The 16,622-nt window shown below is 41.2% G+C and overlaps 1 protein-coding gene across 1 annotated transcript in view; it reads left to right on the top strand.

Moving 5' to 3' along the window:
* LOC307250620 (plasmanylethanolamine desaturase 1) overlaps positions 1–3,734 on the top strand; it is a gene marked incomplete at both ends in the record, with an annotated part of 32,928 nt that extends 29,194 nt beyond the window's left edge. The window contains 2 exon segments of the mRNA XM_080027736.1: positions 619–729; positions 3,610–3,734. Of these exon segments, the coding sequence (XP_079883862.1) occupies positions 619–729; positions 3,610–3,734 (236 nt within the window).
* Between the last annotated feature and the right edge of the window lie 12,888 nt (positions 3,735–16,622).

Here is a 16,622-nt window from a genome sequence, read left to right as displayed (position 1 = left end):
AAGCTACTTTACATGCTTTGTATGATCAAGTTTAGTATGTACTGTAGATCAGTAAAAAGAAAGAGTGTGCAATGTGGAACACAGGGACAGTCACTGCTTGCTGTCTTCATGATTTTAACTAATGGCGCATTACAGGCTGCTTTACTTTCTTTCTCCTTATCATCCTAATTGTCTGTCTTTGTCCTCACCTCCTCTCTATTCTATCATCCTCCCCCTCTGTCTCTTCATGTCTCAGAGGCTCCTGGCAGCCTCCTCTCTGTGGGAGTACTACGCCTTCATGCTGGCCTTCTTCATTACAAATAGGAGTTTGATCAATTATTCTATTAACTTTACTCTTCTCTCTCTCTCTATATCTCTCTATCTCTCTCTCTCTATCTCTCTCTCTCTCTCACTCAACGGGAGAAAAAAAAATGAGAGGAGGAGGTTTTTCAAAATGTATTTACGTTTTTTATTGGATAAACATTTTTTTTTAACATATTGGGATTTTAATACATTAGCACAAACTAAAATAATGTAACTAAAGTGTTCTGTAAAATTTTTAAGGACTCTCTCTCTCTCTCTCTCTCTCTCTCTCTCTCTCTCTCTCTCTCTCTCTCTCTCTGTCTCTTTGTCTCTCTCTCCCTGTCACCTCTCAGAGGCCTTGGGACTGCTATGTGTTTGCCCTGGAGGTGTTGGTGACTCTGACCAATCAGATTCACAAGTGGAGCCACTCCTACACAAGGGAGAAAAAATGAGAGGAGAAGGTTTTTTGGGTCATTATGCACTTTCTCATAAAGCTGGAAATATGTTGATATTTGCCTCAGAGATCAACAAATCAATCCAGTGCTTTCAAATACTTAAAACCTGCATGAGGACGATTTTACATTGACACATGTATGTTGCTTCCTGGATTAATGAAACCATGTTGAGCAACAAGGATACCATCTGTGTAACACGCCTTCCGAATGCCATCAGATATCAGATGTTTATTTGTGTGCATATTGTGGGCGGCCATTTTAATTCGCCATAATTGAAGCTGATGACTCTGGAATGAATTCACTTAACAATTCCCCGCAGATTGGGACAAAATGGCGGCCGTGTCTGTCTGTCTGTCGGCTTCTTATAAATTACTCAAAGAAAATGTTCCGTTTGCGTGCGTGCACGTTTGTGTGTCTCTAGAGACACTGGGCATCCGTAACACATCTGCATTCAGTATTCTGTGTACATCTGGGTGGGAGGGAGGGAAAAGAGCTAGCATACACAGGGGAGACTCAGCTTGTACGTCACCCTGTGCCCCTGTGGACGACAGATGTGTGTGCGAGTCAAGGGGGGGGGGGGGGGGCACAGGGAGAGTGTTTGTACGTACGCGCACACAACTCGTGTACATCTGCATACTCAAGCGTCTGTGTGCATGCTAGTCTTTGTGACCTTCCCTTGGTTTATAGCCTGTATGTGTGTGTGTGCAGTGAGAGGTGGGTTGGTGGCACTCGGGGGTCCCACAGGGGATGGCGAAGGCCCCGCGCTCCCCAAGCCTGGCTGCCTGGGCCGGGCGCGGATTCCACTGGGGCCCACCTCGCTGCCTTTGTGTTCGCCACCGGCTGACAATCCCCATGTATATTTAATGCTAACCTGCTGTCTGTTCTAACAAATAGGACTTCACAGGCTGAGAGGGGGGGTGCGGAGGACAAGGGAGGGGAGGAGGGGAGGGAAAAAGAGGATGGGAAGAAAGAAGGATTTTTTGGGGCAGGGAAGGAATGTGGAAAAAAGACTGAAAAAACAGATTGAGAGAAGAAGGAGAGATGGAGGGAAAGAGAGGGAAATCAAACAAAACTTCTGTCTGCTTTACTGTCTTCCAGCAGAGAGAGGGTCACAGGGGACACATACTGACACACAGACAGGAGCACACACACACACACACGGACACACGGGCGTACGGGCGTACACACGCACACACACCTGCAGCTATAGCATGAACCCTATGCAAACATATCATGGGTGGTGGTGTGTGAGCATTTGTCTTTATTTGCTTCTTACTAGTGTGTGTGTGTGTGTGTGTTTGTGTGTGTGTGTGTGTGTGTGTGTGTTGTGTCAGTGTATCTAGCATCTCTTTTATTTCTCCATTGTTGAGCTTTTGTTATTGACCATGTTCGGCCATGAAATACAGAATGAACTGTATGCAAGTACTTCACTCTAAATACAAATGTATAGAATGTGTGTGTGTGTGTGTGTGTGTGTGTGTGTGTGTGTGTGTGTGTGTGTGTGTGTGTGTGTGTGTGTGTGTTTGGTAGTAAGAGTAAAAATGCCTTTTATCTTAAATGTCAAGGGACTGCTCAGCTACTTCTAAAGCAGCGACACTTGAACACGTGTGTATCATGCTAAGCATTTTGTGTGTTTGTGTGTGTGTGTGTGTGTATGTCGGCTGACTATACAGTATACAGTAGAGAGAGGTTATTGTTCAGTCATGCATTTGTACATGTATATGTACTTTGGCCTGCACTCATGCATACATTATGTAGTTGTCTTAAACATACAATAGATTCATAACTGGACTGAGAATGTGTGTGTGTGTGTGTGTGTGTGTGTGTGTGTGTGTGTGTGTGTGAGCGCGAGTGCAAGTACCTTAGGTGTGTTAGTAAGGGCTAAGGACATCTCCTGGGATAATCCCCTCTTCCATCCACCCCTTTGTACATGATGATGAGGTATGATGCATACAGAATCAGTGCATAAAGGAATACAATTTTCTGAGAAGGAAAAGTCAAATTGATATACAGTATACTGTAGGTAAAGGGATCCAGAAGGTTTATAGGTAAAAGGAGGGAGGGGACAGGGGGCTCTCCCTGTGGGGGCTGCTGGAGCAGTGGGCGCACAAAACAAATATCTCAATACAGAAGAACAATCCTGGGCTACAAGTCTATGGACTGATCTGTCTAAATCACTTAGGCTTTTACTTCAGTATCATCCTTCAGGTCATTCCATTACTGTTGTCCAGTGTGTCAGCAGGCTGGCAGGAGGCTGGCAGGAGGGACCCTCTGTGGTGCGCTGTAGGGTATCATAACTGAACTACGACCAGGACCCACACTCGTACGTCCTCAGACTGTGTGGGAAATGTAATGTTTTCCCACTACAGATGATAAACAAAGGCATTTGAACATGATGAAGGCTGATATATGGGATTAGTTTCGACTGGTGAGCTCATCTAACTAACTGGGACGGGGGAGTGAAAAGGATGTTTTCTTATATTTGAGTCAAATATCTTAACAACTATTTAAAGGATCTGACTTGAAGTTTTCAATTTGTTGATGCCCCAACTTTTGAACTAGCTCCAGATCATCCTACCTCTGGCTGCATCTGAAGACATCCTGCATTCATATTCATATGTTTTATTAGCTGCATGTCATTATTTTGTCATTGATTGTGTTCCTTTGTGAATTTTTCCGTCGGTCTGTTCTGTGCACGTGACATCTATTGCATTTCTGTCCGTCCTGGGAGAGAGATCCTTTTGATACTTGCAGTTCATCATTTTTTTTGTAAATTCTATATGTTTCTCTCTAATCCGCTACGCCTCACTCCACCTTCCTAACTCTCTCCTTCCACTTCGTCCTCTCCCACGCCCCATCCCTCACATCCCAGGCTGGTGTAACTCTCCACTGGACCAGCTGGGCTTTTGGAGACAGATGGAGCAATTGATCCAACGACTTACAGGGCAGAAACCTCGATCAGATGACCTGGCGTGGGCTAAGCAGACCCACAGATAAACACACATACTGTACATACGGGTGGAAGGACAGATGGGCTCGCACATGTAAACACATAGAAATTGAGATAAATGGGGAAACACTCGCACGCACTTGACTTGACTCTTGTCTCTGTGCTTCTTCCTTTTTTTTGAGTGTGTATTTCATCAGGCTTTTGAAATTAGGAGCTTGACAAAGTTCAACAATGAAGTGTGTAGGTGTTGTGGTGTGGAGGTATCTTGAGGTTGGGCTCTTCAGGAGTGACACCACCACACACATTCACACATGGACAAAAATATGTTTGAAATTCAAATGTCATGTCATGTTCAGATTGCTTTTGTTTACTCAAAGGTCCTTATAGAAACTCTTCCCCCTTCACATTTTTATGAAGGTTAAAATCAGATGATCGTTGTTCTTTAGTTATCTAAAATATGGATATATTTGAGGAAAGATGATCTCGACAGTCACAGCCAAGCAAGACAGAACTTGGAAGGACAAAAGTGAAAAAGAAAGTTTGATAAAATACGAGGTGTAGTAGCGTGTACCTGTTATTCATTTGTTCACACTTGAACATGCCAGCACAGCAGTCATGCACACTTACACACAAGAGTATACATACAAGTAAAACGTTATTGTGAAGGCAGTTTACACTTGTATGTGCAAAAACTTCCAAATGAAAGTATAGCTTTATTTTACTTGGGTATATATGAGTTAAGAACTTTTAAAAGAAATGTGAAAGTTCGTTTCAGTAAAGAAGCGTTTATTCTTTAGGAAGCAGCCAGTTATTTAAGATCTCTTACATTTTTAGGGAGAATGTTTTCCCTAAAAAAAAATTGTACTTGAGAGACAGAAATTGGACACAGCTGAACTTGTATGTGACGGCTTAGCAAGTTAAACTTGGTGTACAGCAGGTGGCAAATATGAAGACCTTAATTTGGTCTTTACTATAGCGAATTAGCTTAGCTTAGCATATAAACTGCAAAGACTGGGGAACAGCTTGACTGGTTCAGTCCATAGGTAACTAAATTCACCCATGAGCACCTCTCAAACTCACTCATTAACACATTATAGCTTGTTTGTTTAATCCTTAAAAAAACAATATGTAAAATGTATTTTCTCACCTAAGGATGGAGTCTAGCTCCTTGTGCTAAGCTAGCAAGTCGCCTCCCCCAAGTTTCACGTTTAGTACACAAACATGAGGGTAAATATCGGACTGCAGTGTATATATATTCAAACACTGGCATGACGTTTAGACAGTAGCGTACCGTGGGGTTTCAGTCAGGGCCTTCAGTAGCGAACTCCAACCCCCCCACCCCCAAACCCTGAGAAACGCACACGCCAGGTGCCGATACAGCCAACACAGCCACATACAAAATATAGGCTAAAATCACAGTATAGCCTACACACTAATGCATAACATGAAGCGCTTGACTGTTGATCTTCAATAACCACAGAGCAGCGCACTGCACACACCACTGTTGTTTATCCTACACCAGATAGACTACTTCACCATCACCATCAGATATTTCATGTCACTCGACAACTGTTTGCAAACGCATAACACGTTACAAAACAAGCATCCAGTTATTGTAATAGGGTTCACCGGATGCTTGCGCAACTTCAACGGATTCAATTTAGTATAGCGACAATATTACCAGTGCGCCGCATTCGCTTCAATAACAAAAATGAAACATGCAAGAAGGGTCTTTTATGCCAAATATTTTACAACAGCCAATCCAACCAGCATATTAAGAAGAAGTGTAGTTGAGAGTTGGTTCCCATATCATGCTTAGAAAGCGGCATCAACAATGAAAAACCGCATCACCTACTGCCCAAGTCCCAGCAATATAGGCTACTACAAGGACCATAACAAACAAACAAAATGGTTTTAAAACCCCACAAAAAACGTTATCTCTTCACAGATAGACACAGCCAAAAGTAACACTCACCCATCACTTGTGGAGGAAACCCATCCTCGGATCTTATAAGCCAGTGGTCCTCAACCGGTGGGGCGCGCCCCCCCGGGGGGGCGCGGACACTCTACCGGGGGGGCGCGAGGGGGATGAAAAAAAAAAAAAAAAAAAAAAAAAATCTTAATATAGGCCTATATTTTTTTTTTTTTGGAATTTTATTTTTTTTCTTGATATGTAGCCTAGTTCAGAGATGATATGTATTTTTTTTCTTTCTTAACTTTTTTTGATAGGTAGTTGCCAAGTTCATCACACAAACACTCCAATCCACTGATATGAGATCAGTTTGCAATTTTCAACTACTAAATTAATGGTAGGACTGTCGCCACTAGAACTGGTCTCTGTTCAGCAAAGGTCTTGAAAACAGCATAAGTGTGCTTGTGACATGCGTGCCACCCATGCACATGTACGGGCACGTGTCCCAGCAGATTTGAAATCTGAATAAAAAAATTTAAGTTTGTAGTTAGCAAGTGTAACATGTTCTTAGTAAGGGCAGAATTTCATAAATAAAGGTTTATTTTTTTAGCAAGATATTTGGTCAAAAGCTAGTTGTCATCCGTCCCTCTGTCCAGTTGTTAGGCATCTGGCTGCTAGCAAGTTATGTTGTCTTGCTAATTTTACTATTCATCTGAACTGAAATAATATTTATTATCTTCGCCAGAATGCACCAGAATGCTTAGATTACATGTTAAAAACACAAAAAAATCTTCTGTGGGGGATGCCCCCAGACCCCCCTTCAGGGGTTTAGTTTTCTGACAAACATTACAATGGATACTAACATGATTTGGGCATTTGGGATTATAAATCATCTTTGAATTGGCTGTACAGCATATCACATGCTATTCATTCAGGGGTGCGATGGCCACCCCACTCTAGCTCTGTGGCCCACCTTGGCCACCCCACTCTAGCTCTGTGGCCCACCTTGGCCACCCCCAGTCAAAATTTCCTGAAATCGCCACTGAGACACACACAACTCCGCGTTCAGGCTGCACAGCACATTAATCGCAGGTAGCATTTTGAGCTAAAGCTGGCCACTTTCCAAATATTAAAGACAACCTTCTTCCCAAAATGGACAAAAATGAAAGTGTAAGGGCTGGGAAGATTTCTTACCTGAAACTATAGGCTATATTTCCCAACTATTTCAGACTCAAGAGTTTGATGGTAAAAAAAAAATAATCTGTGAGAGGACAGTGCTTAATGTGTTCTCCTCAATGTTAAAATGTAAATGGTCCCTTTTTTAAAGTTAATATCTTGATTGACTCAATAGTTGAAACATTCTCTGAACTGGGTTGTCAGACAGCAGTGTTTCCCATTAATCATACTTTGTTTTGTGAAGCTTTTTCATAACAGGTATACCTATTGTAGAATTTATTCTGTGTATTTTCTGTCTCATTGATACGATCTCATTATTAGCTTTTAAAGTGTACCAGAATGATGCATTTAACGTTAAAATATAAGAAATTTCCGGACCCCAACCCTAAACCCAATGTTCAACTCAAAGGTGCGCCACTGGCCTAGCCCTAGTGATAATAACAATAATAGATTATCTATCTATCTATCTATCTATCTATCTATCTATCTATCTATCTATCTATCTATCTATCTATCTATCTATCTATCTATCTATCTATCTATCTATCTATCTATCTATCTATCTATCTATCTATCTATCTATCTATCTATCTATCTATCTATCTATGTAGGGTGGTGTGTGTGTGTGTGTGTGTGTGTGTGTGTGTGTGTGTGTGGGGGGGGGGGGGGTGTTGTCAGGGGCGGTGGGGGGGCCCAACTACAATGACCCAGCTTTGGGGGGGCCCAGCTTGCAGAAGGTTGAGAACCCCTGTTATAAGCCATTAAGGCTGTTAAAATCCGTGATGTGCCATGTTCCTTCACAGGTTTAAAAAGCAGACACGGCCAGCAACTTGTTCCGCTCGGTGCTAGCTGTTAGCCAGTCATAGCGTTGTAGTTACAGTCAGTGAAGTGCCTCAAAAAAACGTTGTCAGCCCATCCAGCTTATGTGTATTCCTGTCGAAACTATATCTAAACTATGTTCAACGATCACCTTTAAATAGCCACGCTAGATCGGCAGCGGGAGCAGTAGGTTGTGTGAAAGCGATGGCCATATAGTTCACTCACATCACAATGCTAGTAGCCCGCCGAAGTTTCAAACTTCGCTGATGACATCACGGGGGACTAGCGGCTGAGATATCGCTGGGCCCTGGGGGCGGGCTGTCACTACACATCAGAATCTGATTGGCTGATGAGACATGCCAGTCAAAGTTATTATCCAATAGGAGACGGCAGCTTCAATGAAAGGCTAGCAATACTTCAGTGCAGGTCCCGCTGCTCCACATAGCTGTGATGCGTTTAGATTAGGTATGCCTGGGAAATCCAGCTCAGCCTCACAAAAAATAACTATATTCCAAAAAAATTGTAATTATTATTGTAACGTACTGACATTTTTTTATTAAATTCATACACATTTAAACACAAATTAATATAATTTTAAACAACAAAAAAAATATATTATTTTGATTTTGACAGGGCCAGCAGAGAAGGCCCTGCTGGCCCTGACGGCCCACCACTGCGTTTAGATGGTTAATTAACTTGAGTCTCTTTCTTCCATTTAAATGTAAAATGGCGCAGATAGAACACCTTCTCTGCATCGGCGCTTTCTCCTCCCCTGCACTGTGCCGTGTTAGCAGACATGTCTATCTAGTAGAAGTGGGATATATTGATAGATCGAAGTTGGAGGATGCTTGTGGCTGCCCCGAAGGGCAACAGAGTCTTTACATGTTTACGTTAGCTGTTCACCACCACACTGGCAGCAAAGCTTAGCTCGTTAATGCTTCAAACTGCTTCTTCTTACTTATTTTTTTACTACTGATTTATGAAAGCTTGAAAAAATTATTTGTCTCAACATCTTTGTACCAGAAAAGATAATAATGTTGAAACCATGTAAGATATCTTGATTCATCGCTGCGTTCACGTCCCAAATCCTCTCTTACTAAAGACAAAGAATTCTCGTCAGCAGTTGTGCGGGATGTTAGTTGGTGCCGCTGTCGCCCCCCCTGCTGTGCTGCTTATTTGACTGCAACAGTAAATACTAAACACGCAACAACAAGACTTGTGTCACAAACCTCTGAAACAAAAAATCGGAGAGATCCTTTGAGAAAATGCACGGCAACATTTTAACTTCAATTCTTGTCAGCTGTGTTGAAAGGAGAAAAAAAATAACTTAATCTTTGTCGCACCAGACAGAATCATTTGTTCCATGTTGCACATTCAGTGCAAATAATGTCTCTGGTTTTTTTATTAACTGTAGTGTAGAGAGTCTATGTGTGCAAGACTAGTAATGTATTTCTAGGCAGGAAATCGCTTCAGTCACAGAAGATCAATAACAACTTTATTGTTTTACTGAGTAAACATCTGAAAATGTGTCCTGCAAGCACCCGTTCACTCATGATTACCCGTACAGACTGAATCGCACGTCTCACTGGCATGCACACACGCGCACACACACGCGCGCGCACACACACACACACACACACACACACACACACACACACACACACACACACACTCACATGCTCTTTCTCAAATTGTGTTCTATTGTTTTCTCTGGCTTTATAATTTTTTATTTTTTTTAATTAAGGGATCACATTTTGACGTTGCATTTTGCAGCTCGGTGCTCGATGCTTGTCTTGCCTTATTGTTTTTATCTGCACTTTGATTTAAATAAAGGTTTATGAACTCCAAACGTTCTCAGTGTGGTCGATCGTTAGTACAGAAACCATGTGTTTGCAAATGTCTCCTTTATCTATGCAGGATGTGAGCTGCGCTGCTCAGAGGATTGATGGGGCACTTTTACTGTCACATCATTTTATCGCGGGGTAAAAAGCCTTCCATTAGTGTCTTTAGCTTTAGTGCAGAAGTCAAAGAGGTCCTGTTGATCTAACAATGTGTGCAGACAAAATGAGAACACAAAATGGGGGCACATGGGTTAAGGATGTGCACTTTGCATTCATCTTAAAGGGATAGTTCAGTATTTTTGAAGTGGGGTTGTAAGAAGAATGTATGCATTGTGAGTCTGTTACCTACGTACAATTGAACAGATCATTGTTTTTTTTAGGTAAGCATTTATGATATATATGGATGAAATACCGTTTTACTGCTGGCCTCCTCTGCAACAGAACAATACTGACTTCCCTTACCTACAATGATGTCTCTCCCAAACTCCTGAAAGTGACTACACTGATCGCCATCTCCATAATGAAACGGACTAACTATGCATTAGTACCTCATACGACCTCATTTAAAAAAATACTGAACTATTCTTTTAAATACCTTTTTTGTGTCTCAGCAAAAAGTAGCGTGTTGAATTTACTCCCACAGAGTCAATTTCAACACTTTTTCAGGGTTTATATAGGTCCAGATTTAGAGTTAAATTTAAGAGTTAAATTAACACTTTCATAATAGTTAAATATTTACCACTGTACCAGAATTCCTTTTTTAACTTGCAAAACAGAGTTAAAGTAACACAAGCAACACTGTCTGTAGTTATTTTTTTTTTACTATTTAGGAGTGTTTTTTTTTAAAGTGTCAAGCTATTACACTGAAACATTTTAATATTCAAATCTAATATTTATTTATATATATATATATTAATATATTATTAAATGCCATTGATGATTCCAATAAACAAAGCAATTTTCCAAAAATTTATATTTATTTTTTCTGTTTCATGAAAGCAGTAATTCAAACACTTATACTTAAACATTATGAAGGATGGTATAATGTACACACTTTCATCTGCAACATTGTATGAGCAGTCTGGCTCTCAAGTCTCTGACTGTGGCTGAGTCCTTCAGTTCCCACATCAATGTTATACACTATTGTCTACAGAAATACATACATTTAGGAAATCAGCATCATGGGACAAAATAAACACAAAATGTGCTTTGAAAAGTTCATCAAATGCCCCAAGGGAGCGGTTTGCCTGGCATGGGATGAGATGCATATCCATGGTGATGTAGAAGCTGTCAATCTTGCTCTTCTTCTGACACCCAACAGCAAGGAGATATGGCTGCCGACCTGCTCCTCCAAACTGCAGCAGCACTAGTGTTGAGATAAGCAAACTTAATATTAGACATAAGAATAATGTGCAACCACAGAGATAACTACGTGTTGCTAACAAGGTGAAAAGACAAATTATGAGAATCACCTTAATAATGTAATTACCTTATGAAAGGACTGCAAGTTTCTCAACTGCATCAGATTCACTAACTGTTGGAGACTTCAGACGTGGTGTTGGTGGAAGGAGATGTATCAGCAACAAGGAGGACATGTCTTGGTCGTAGGCTGAGGACAAAGAATCACATGATATAACTGGAAAGTCTTGTTCAAACCTCATTGATTGAGTTGGTTTTAGTTAGGACTCAGGAGGGTTAGCTAGTTACCATGTGTAAGCTATAGATAGGCTATACCACACACTCCTAAACATGGCATTGCAAAGAGTGTATCCTCTGTAGATGTTTCACAGTAAAGACTGCAGTTCATAGCAACAATTTATTATTGTTTCAGTAAATTTAATCTAATTGTACTTACCCGTCAATTGCACGAGGAGAGAAGATTGCCGCTGACTTGTATTCTTGTCTCCAAATGAAGTGGTGAAATGCAGGGGAGGAGCTCAATTAAATCTATGCAGAGTTGATCTGAGTTGATTTAACTCTGACATGATTGACTCTGAGAAATAACCCCAACACTGAACACTAATCAACACAAAACATGTTAAAGTAACACTTGGGGAGTTTAAATCAACTCGGAAATGTTTAGCCCCAAAATTTCAACACTCCGGTGAATGCATTGCCTGGCTCAAAAGTTTAATTTGAGTGAACTGCAACTCACCATAGTTACAGTTTAAACAAAAGCGGCTGCTGAACCACCAGCGCCCTCTAGTGTTGGGTTGACGTTTTTACTGAGGTCATATTATTTCTTTCACTTATCACATATTCATGGTCAGAAATGAATGGATGGATGGATTGATGCATGGATTGTTGGGTGCAGTGTGGAGTCCTGGGCCAGGGGGTCAGAGGGTCACCTTGTTCCGCTCTACATTCCTGCTATCTGACCTCCCTCGCTGGTTGAGTGAGCCTCACAGTCCAGAGCTTCCTCCCCAGAGAGAGTAGCCTCATGCTGGGTTACAGCTGCTGCAGAGGCCCCTCTGAGGCCCACTGCTGGCCGGGGGGGCAGGACCAGTGAAGGGGGAGGGAGGGAAGGAATGAAGGTAATTAGAAAAGAAGAGACAAGGACAAGGGAAGGAAAAAGAGGGGAGGGGGAGACAGGTGATGCAAGGAAATTGAAGCATTTTTTTTTCTAAATATACATTTATTTAATATCTATCTGCAAGATGTTAGACAATTAATGTATTTATTGGTTTAAGAATGAAGTCTGTTGACAAAAATTGCACCAGCATATGTAATTGCCTGCTACTGGCAAGTTGAATGTAGTATTTTTATTTGTTTTGGTAGTATTTTACGTGATCATTACAATAACTTTAAGCTGCTTCAACATTTAAAAAAAAGCATGTTCCTCTGCTGCGTTTAACTGAGTAGGATGAAAAAAGAGACGTTCAAATAAAAAATGTAGAACCAACCAAGTTTCGTTACCAGAGTAGTATTAGAGGAAGCTCAACTATTATTTTATTGATAAGTCATATCAACAACTGTTCAATACCGGGGAAGGGGTTGTGATACTAACAGACATGATGGAACTTAATGTAGTTAAAGGTGAAGTCAGCGATATATTCAGGTTAATATAATTATTAAATTGCTCTATATTCATACAGTGATCACTTATATAGTGTGTGCGTTTCATACCTCCGATCTCTCAGTCACCCGCTCTGCATATATAATCGGCAAATTAAATTGTTCGGGGATCCCGAAAGTGGTATCCAATCAGAAGAAAGAACGCTACAAACCGACACCCGTCTCACTGCCGATGCACCCGCAGAGCAACAGATGGGTGAATGTTTATTTGCCTACAATGGCGGAGCAGGTAAGAATACTTCCAAATGTCTGTTTTGATGGTTGAATGAATGAATGAATGATTTTATTTGACCATTTTGATATAAAAACATGAACAGCATTCTGTCACACATTAAAATACATAAAATAGCCAGGGATAGACACAAAAAAGCCCGAAGGCTTATTTCCATTGTGGTCCCTGTGCACAAAACATACACAAAATATACACATACATAAAAATCACACACACAACAATGACCCCCACTAAGGCAAGCCTAATTATGCATAAGCCATTTTTTTAGGGCCTTTTTAAAATTGCCCAAACTCCCGACCACCTTGAGTGCTCCCGGTAACCTGTTCCACAGTGCAGCACCCGTATAAAAAAAGGAATCCTTTCCCATGTTGGTCCTCACCCTTGGTGGTACAAAATCAGTGGTGCTACCCCTAGTGGCATGTGTGTGAACTTCACTTACACGATTAAAATAGTTTCTAAAATATTTGGGAACATCCCCATTTAAAATCTTATGTACCATACACAGTTTAATCTGAGATACCCGATCAACAACTTTCAACCAACCCAACCTCTCAAAGTGGGAAGATTCAAGATGAGTTCTCATGGGGAGGTCAAAAATAAGCCTAACCAACTTATTCTGCGAGGTCTGAAGCCTATGTTTCAAATGCACCGTGACGCCACTGTACCATGAGCCACATGCATAGTCATGATAAGGCTGAATTAAAGCTCCTGCTAAAATTAACATTGTTCTTTGATCCAGAAACTTTGAAATTCTGGCCAAAAAACGGATTCTGTGATTTATTTTGGTGATTGCCTTTTGAGCCTGACCTACACCAGATAAGTTACAATCTAAAACACAGCCAAGGTAACTGACTGATTCCTTGGATGTAATTTCAGAATATCCAGCTAAAACCTTAAAATCCGAGGCTTTTTTCAGTTTGATTTTTGATCCAAACAATATGGACTCAGTTTTCCCCATGTGAAGTGATAACTTGTTGTCAGACATCCACCTGCTAACAGTTACAAGTTCTGCAGAAAGTGTTCTTTCAATAAAATGCTTATCTTTGTGAGAAACTACCAGCGCAGAGTCATCAGCATATAAAAAAGATTACAAGAACAAACAGACTTTAGGTCATTTATATATAAAAGAAAGAAAAGTGGCCCCAAAACACTCCCTTGAGGAACCCCACAGACCATGCTTAGTGGTTGAGACATTGTACCCCCAATGTCCACCACCTGCGTTCTATTCTCCAGATAGGAGCCCACCCATTTCAGTGCTAAGTCACTAAAACCCATGGCTTTCAATTTATACAATAAAACGCAATGGTCAACCGTATCAAAGGCCTTCTGTAGGTCTAACATGACCATGCCACAGAAGCATAGACGTCGATTACGGGGGGTACATGTACCCCCCACTTTTCGTCAAGACTCATTTTGTCCCCCCCACTTTTTAAGCCGGACATGGAGTGCGTCCAGCCGTAGTAAAACACAGCGTCAAGGTGTCGGTGTCTCTCTCTCTCTCTCTCTCTCTCTCTCTCTCTCTCTCTCTCTCTCTCTCTCTTTATTGGGCACGTTATAGCCTCAAGCCCAGGGCAGAATGGATGCTAGCTCTAGAATGAACTAAGGGCATTAAAAGTGAAGTCAGACGGGAGGAGACGTTCTGTCTGTGCACTCGACCGGTGGAGATAGGAGGCTCCGCGAGGAAACGCCGTGCGGTAACCATGGAAACAACTTTTGTTTACAACCCTGTGTCGCTGCTGTTAAATATCTACTCATATTGTTAACATTTGTTTAGTTAATAAGTGGATTAGTTATTCAGTTTAGTTTGGTTTAAATGTCTACTTTGTGGATTAGGTCTAGGTTTCACTTTAGTGTTTGGTGGAAGGAACGGGGCGAACAGCCATGCTCCAGCTGTTTCATCTCATTAGATTCATGTCGCTACAAGAGAAAGCAGCAAAAGAAACAGGCTGCTTTATGTTCATCATACAATCTTGACTTGAATACAGCAGAATGGTGAATATCACCATCTCATTGAGGAGAGAAAAGTAAAACACTGTTCAGCATGCCAGGCTGCAGGCGCGTGTGTGTGTGTGTGAGAGAGAGAGGAGCACAGACGTGAGTTTAGCTGTGCGGCCGCTTGTCTCTCCGTCTGTAGAACTGCGGACTCTCTCTCTCTCCACTCGCATGTCAGCTGCGTTACAGACGTAACAACAGTTTAGTGCGGCCGCTTGTCGCCACGTCTGTAGAACGGTAGTGCGTCTCTCTCCACTCGCATGTCATTGAAAATGTAGCCTATTACCAGACACGTCAAAAGCCTCCCGTATGAAAAGGCCATGATGGCGAGAGTAGGCTACATTTTATTAGTAAAGGCCACTATTAATGAATTAAAAAGAATTAAAAAACGGGAGGACGGGTCCCGTGGCCAATTTCCGGTACTCCCGGACTGACTCATTTGATTGAATCCCGAAATCCCGGGACCCGTCCAGCAACCCTAGTCGGAACTACCTTCCCAAGCTCCTTTTGTTTACGTCATGTTTGGTTGGGCTACGGGGAGCAGCTAGTGGCTCATATGTCCGCTGCTTTTTGAAAATGCTTTTTTCATCAAATGTGTCAGACATCAGTGTTTTGTATACATTGTATTCATTAGTGAGCGGGTATGCCGTCTTTCAGAACCGTTCATTACCTGCACTAAAGAGAAAAAAAGACGTTTCCTCATTGTCCCCCCCACTTTTGAAAATGCACTCCAGAATGCCTGTTTGTCCCCCCCACTTGTTTAGCCAAATCGACGTCCATGCACAGAAGTGACCATTATCCACCTCTTTTTTAATAAAATCAGTTAGAAACAGTAAACATGAATCTGTAGAATGAGATTTACGGAAGCCAGATTGGAACTCATAGAGTATATTTTGTGAAGATACGTATTTGTCAATTTGTTCAAAAATTATCTTTTCGATGATTTTTGACAGACTACTCAAAATAGAGACAGGTCTATAGTTGCCAGGGTCCAGTTTACTCCCTTTCTTATACAGCGGAATCACTCTGGCAATCTTGAGATCATTGGGAAAATGCCCTTGTTCTATAGAACTGTTTACAATATGAGTGATGCATGGGGTAATGATCTCTGCAGCATCCCTTAGGAACCGTGATGGAATAGAGTCTAATCCTGTGGCTTTAGAGCAATCAAGCATTTGAAGCTTCTCAAGAACATGTGCCTCAGACACCTTTTCAAAGAGGAAGCCACCCGTCTGAATCCCTAACTGAGAGTAATAAGGTTTTTATCGTGTTTTATCACACTTATGGATCTGAGATGATGCTAGATAACTCGCTGCTTGATGACCGCAGTGCATTAATGTGGTGAGGGGACCGGTAACTGCAGTAACTGACAGGAAGTTAGCAAAAAGAACCATTCCGCTTACAGCACATTTAAATGAACATTAAGCAGTTCAACTAATCAGAAATTACGTTTAAAAGTTCTGAAGACCTCCAATAAAAAAAAAAAGTTAAATTATCATTTGAATTTACTTGAAATACATAAAATGTTTACTTTTCCATTCATTTAATATAAATAAATTAGTTCATGCCACTTAATTCCTGTATGATATATTATGGAATATGGCATACAAAAAAATTGATGACAAATCAGACAGTAGCAATTTAGTAGCTACACACAGTGGTTTATTGTGGAGGACACATTGAAATATTGAATGTTGATGGCTGGGGTGTCTGTCCATCAACACTCTCAAGTTGTACTGTGGAAACTTATAAGCTCTTGGAATAGCAAGAATTGCTTCACATTTGCATCTTTGAGGAGGAAACAGATTTCAGGTCAAATAGTGCTGTCTGTAAATTTGACTATACGTTTTGGGTGTATTCATTTGGGGTTAGTACTAGAAGTGTATGA

Source organism: Ammodytes marinus (genome assembly GCF_949987685.1).
Source record: "Ammodytes marinus genome assembly, chromosome: 5".
NCBI lineage: Eukaryota > Metazoa > Chordata > Actinopteri > Uranoscopiformes > Ammodytidae > Ammodytes > Ammodytes marinus.
The sequence above is the reverse complement of the archived record's forward strand: the minus strand, read 5'-3'. Positions and strand labels throughout refer to the sequence as shown.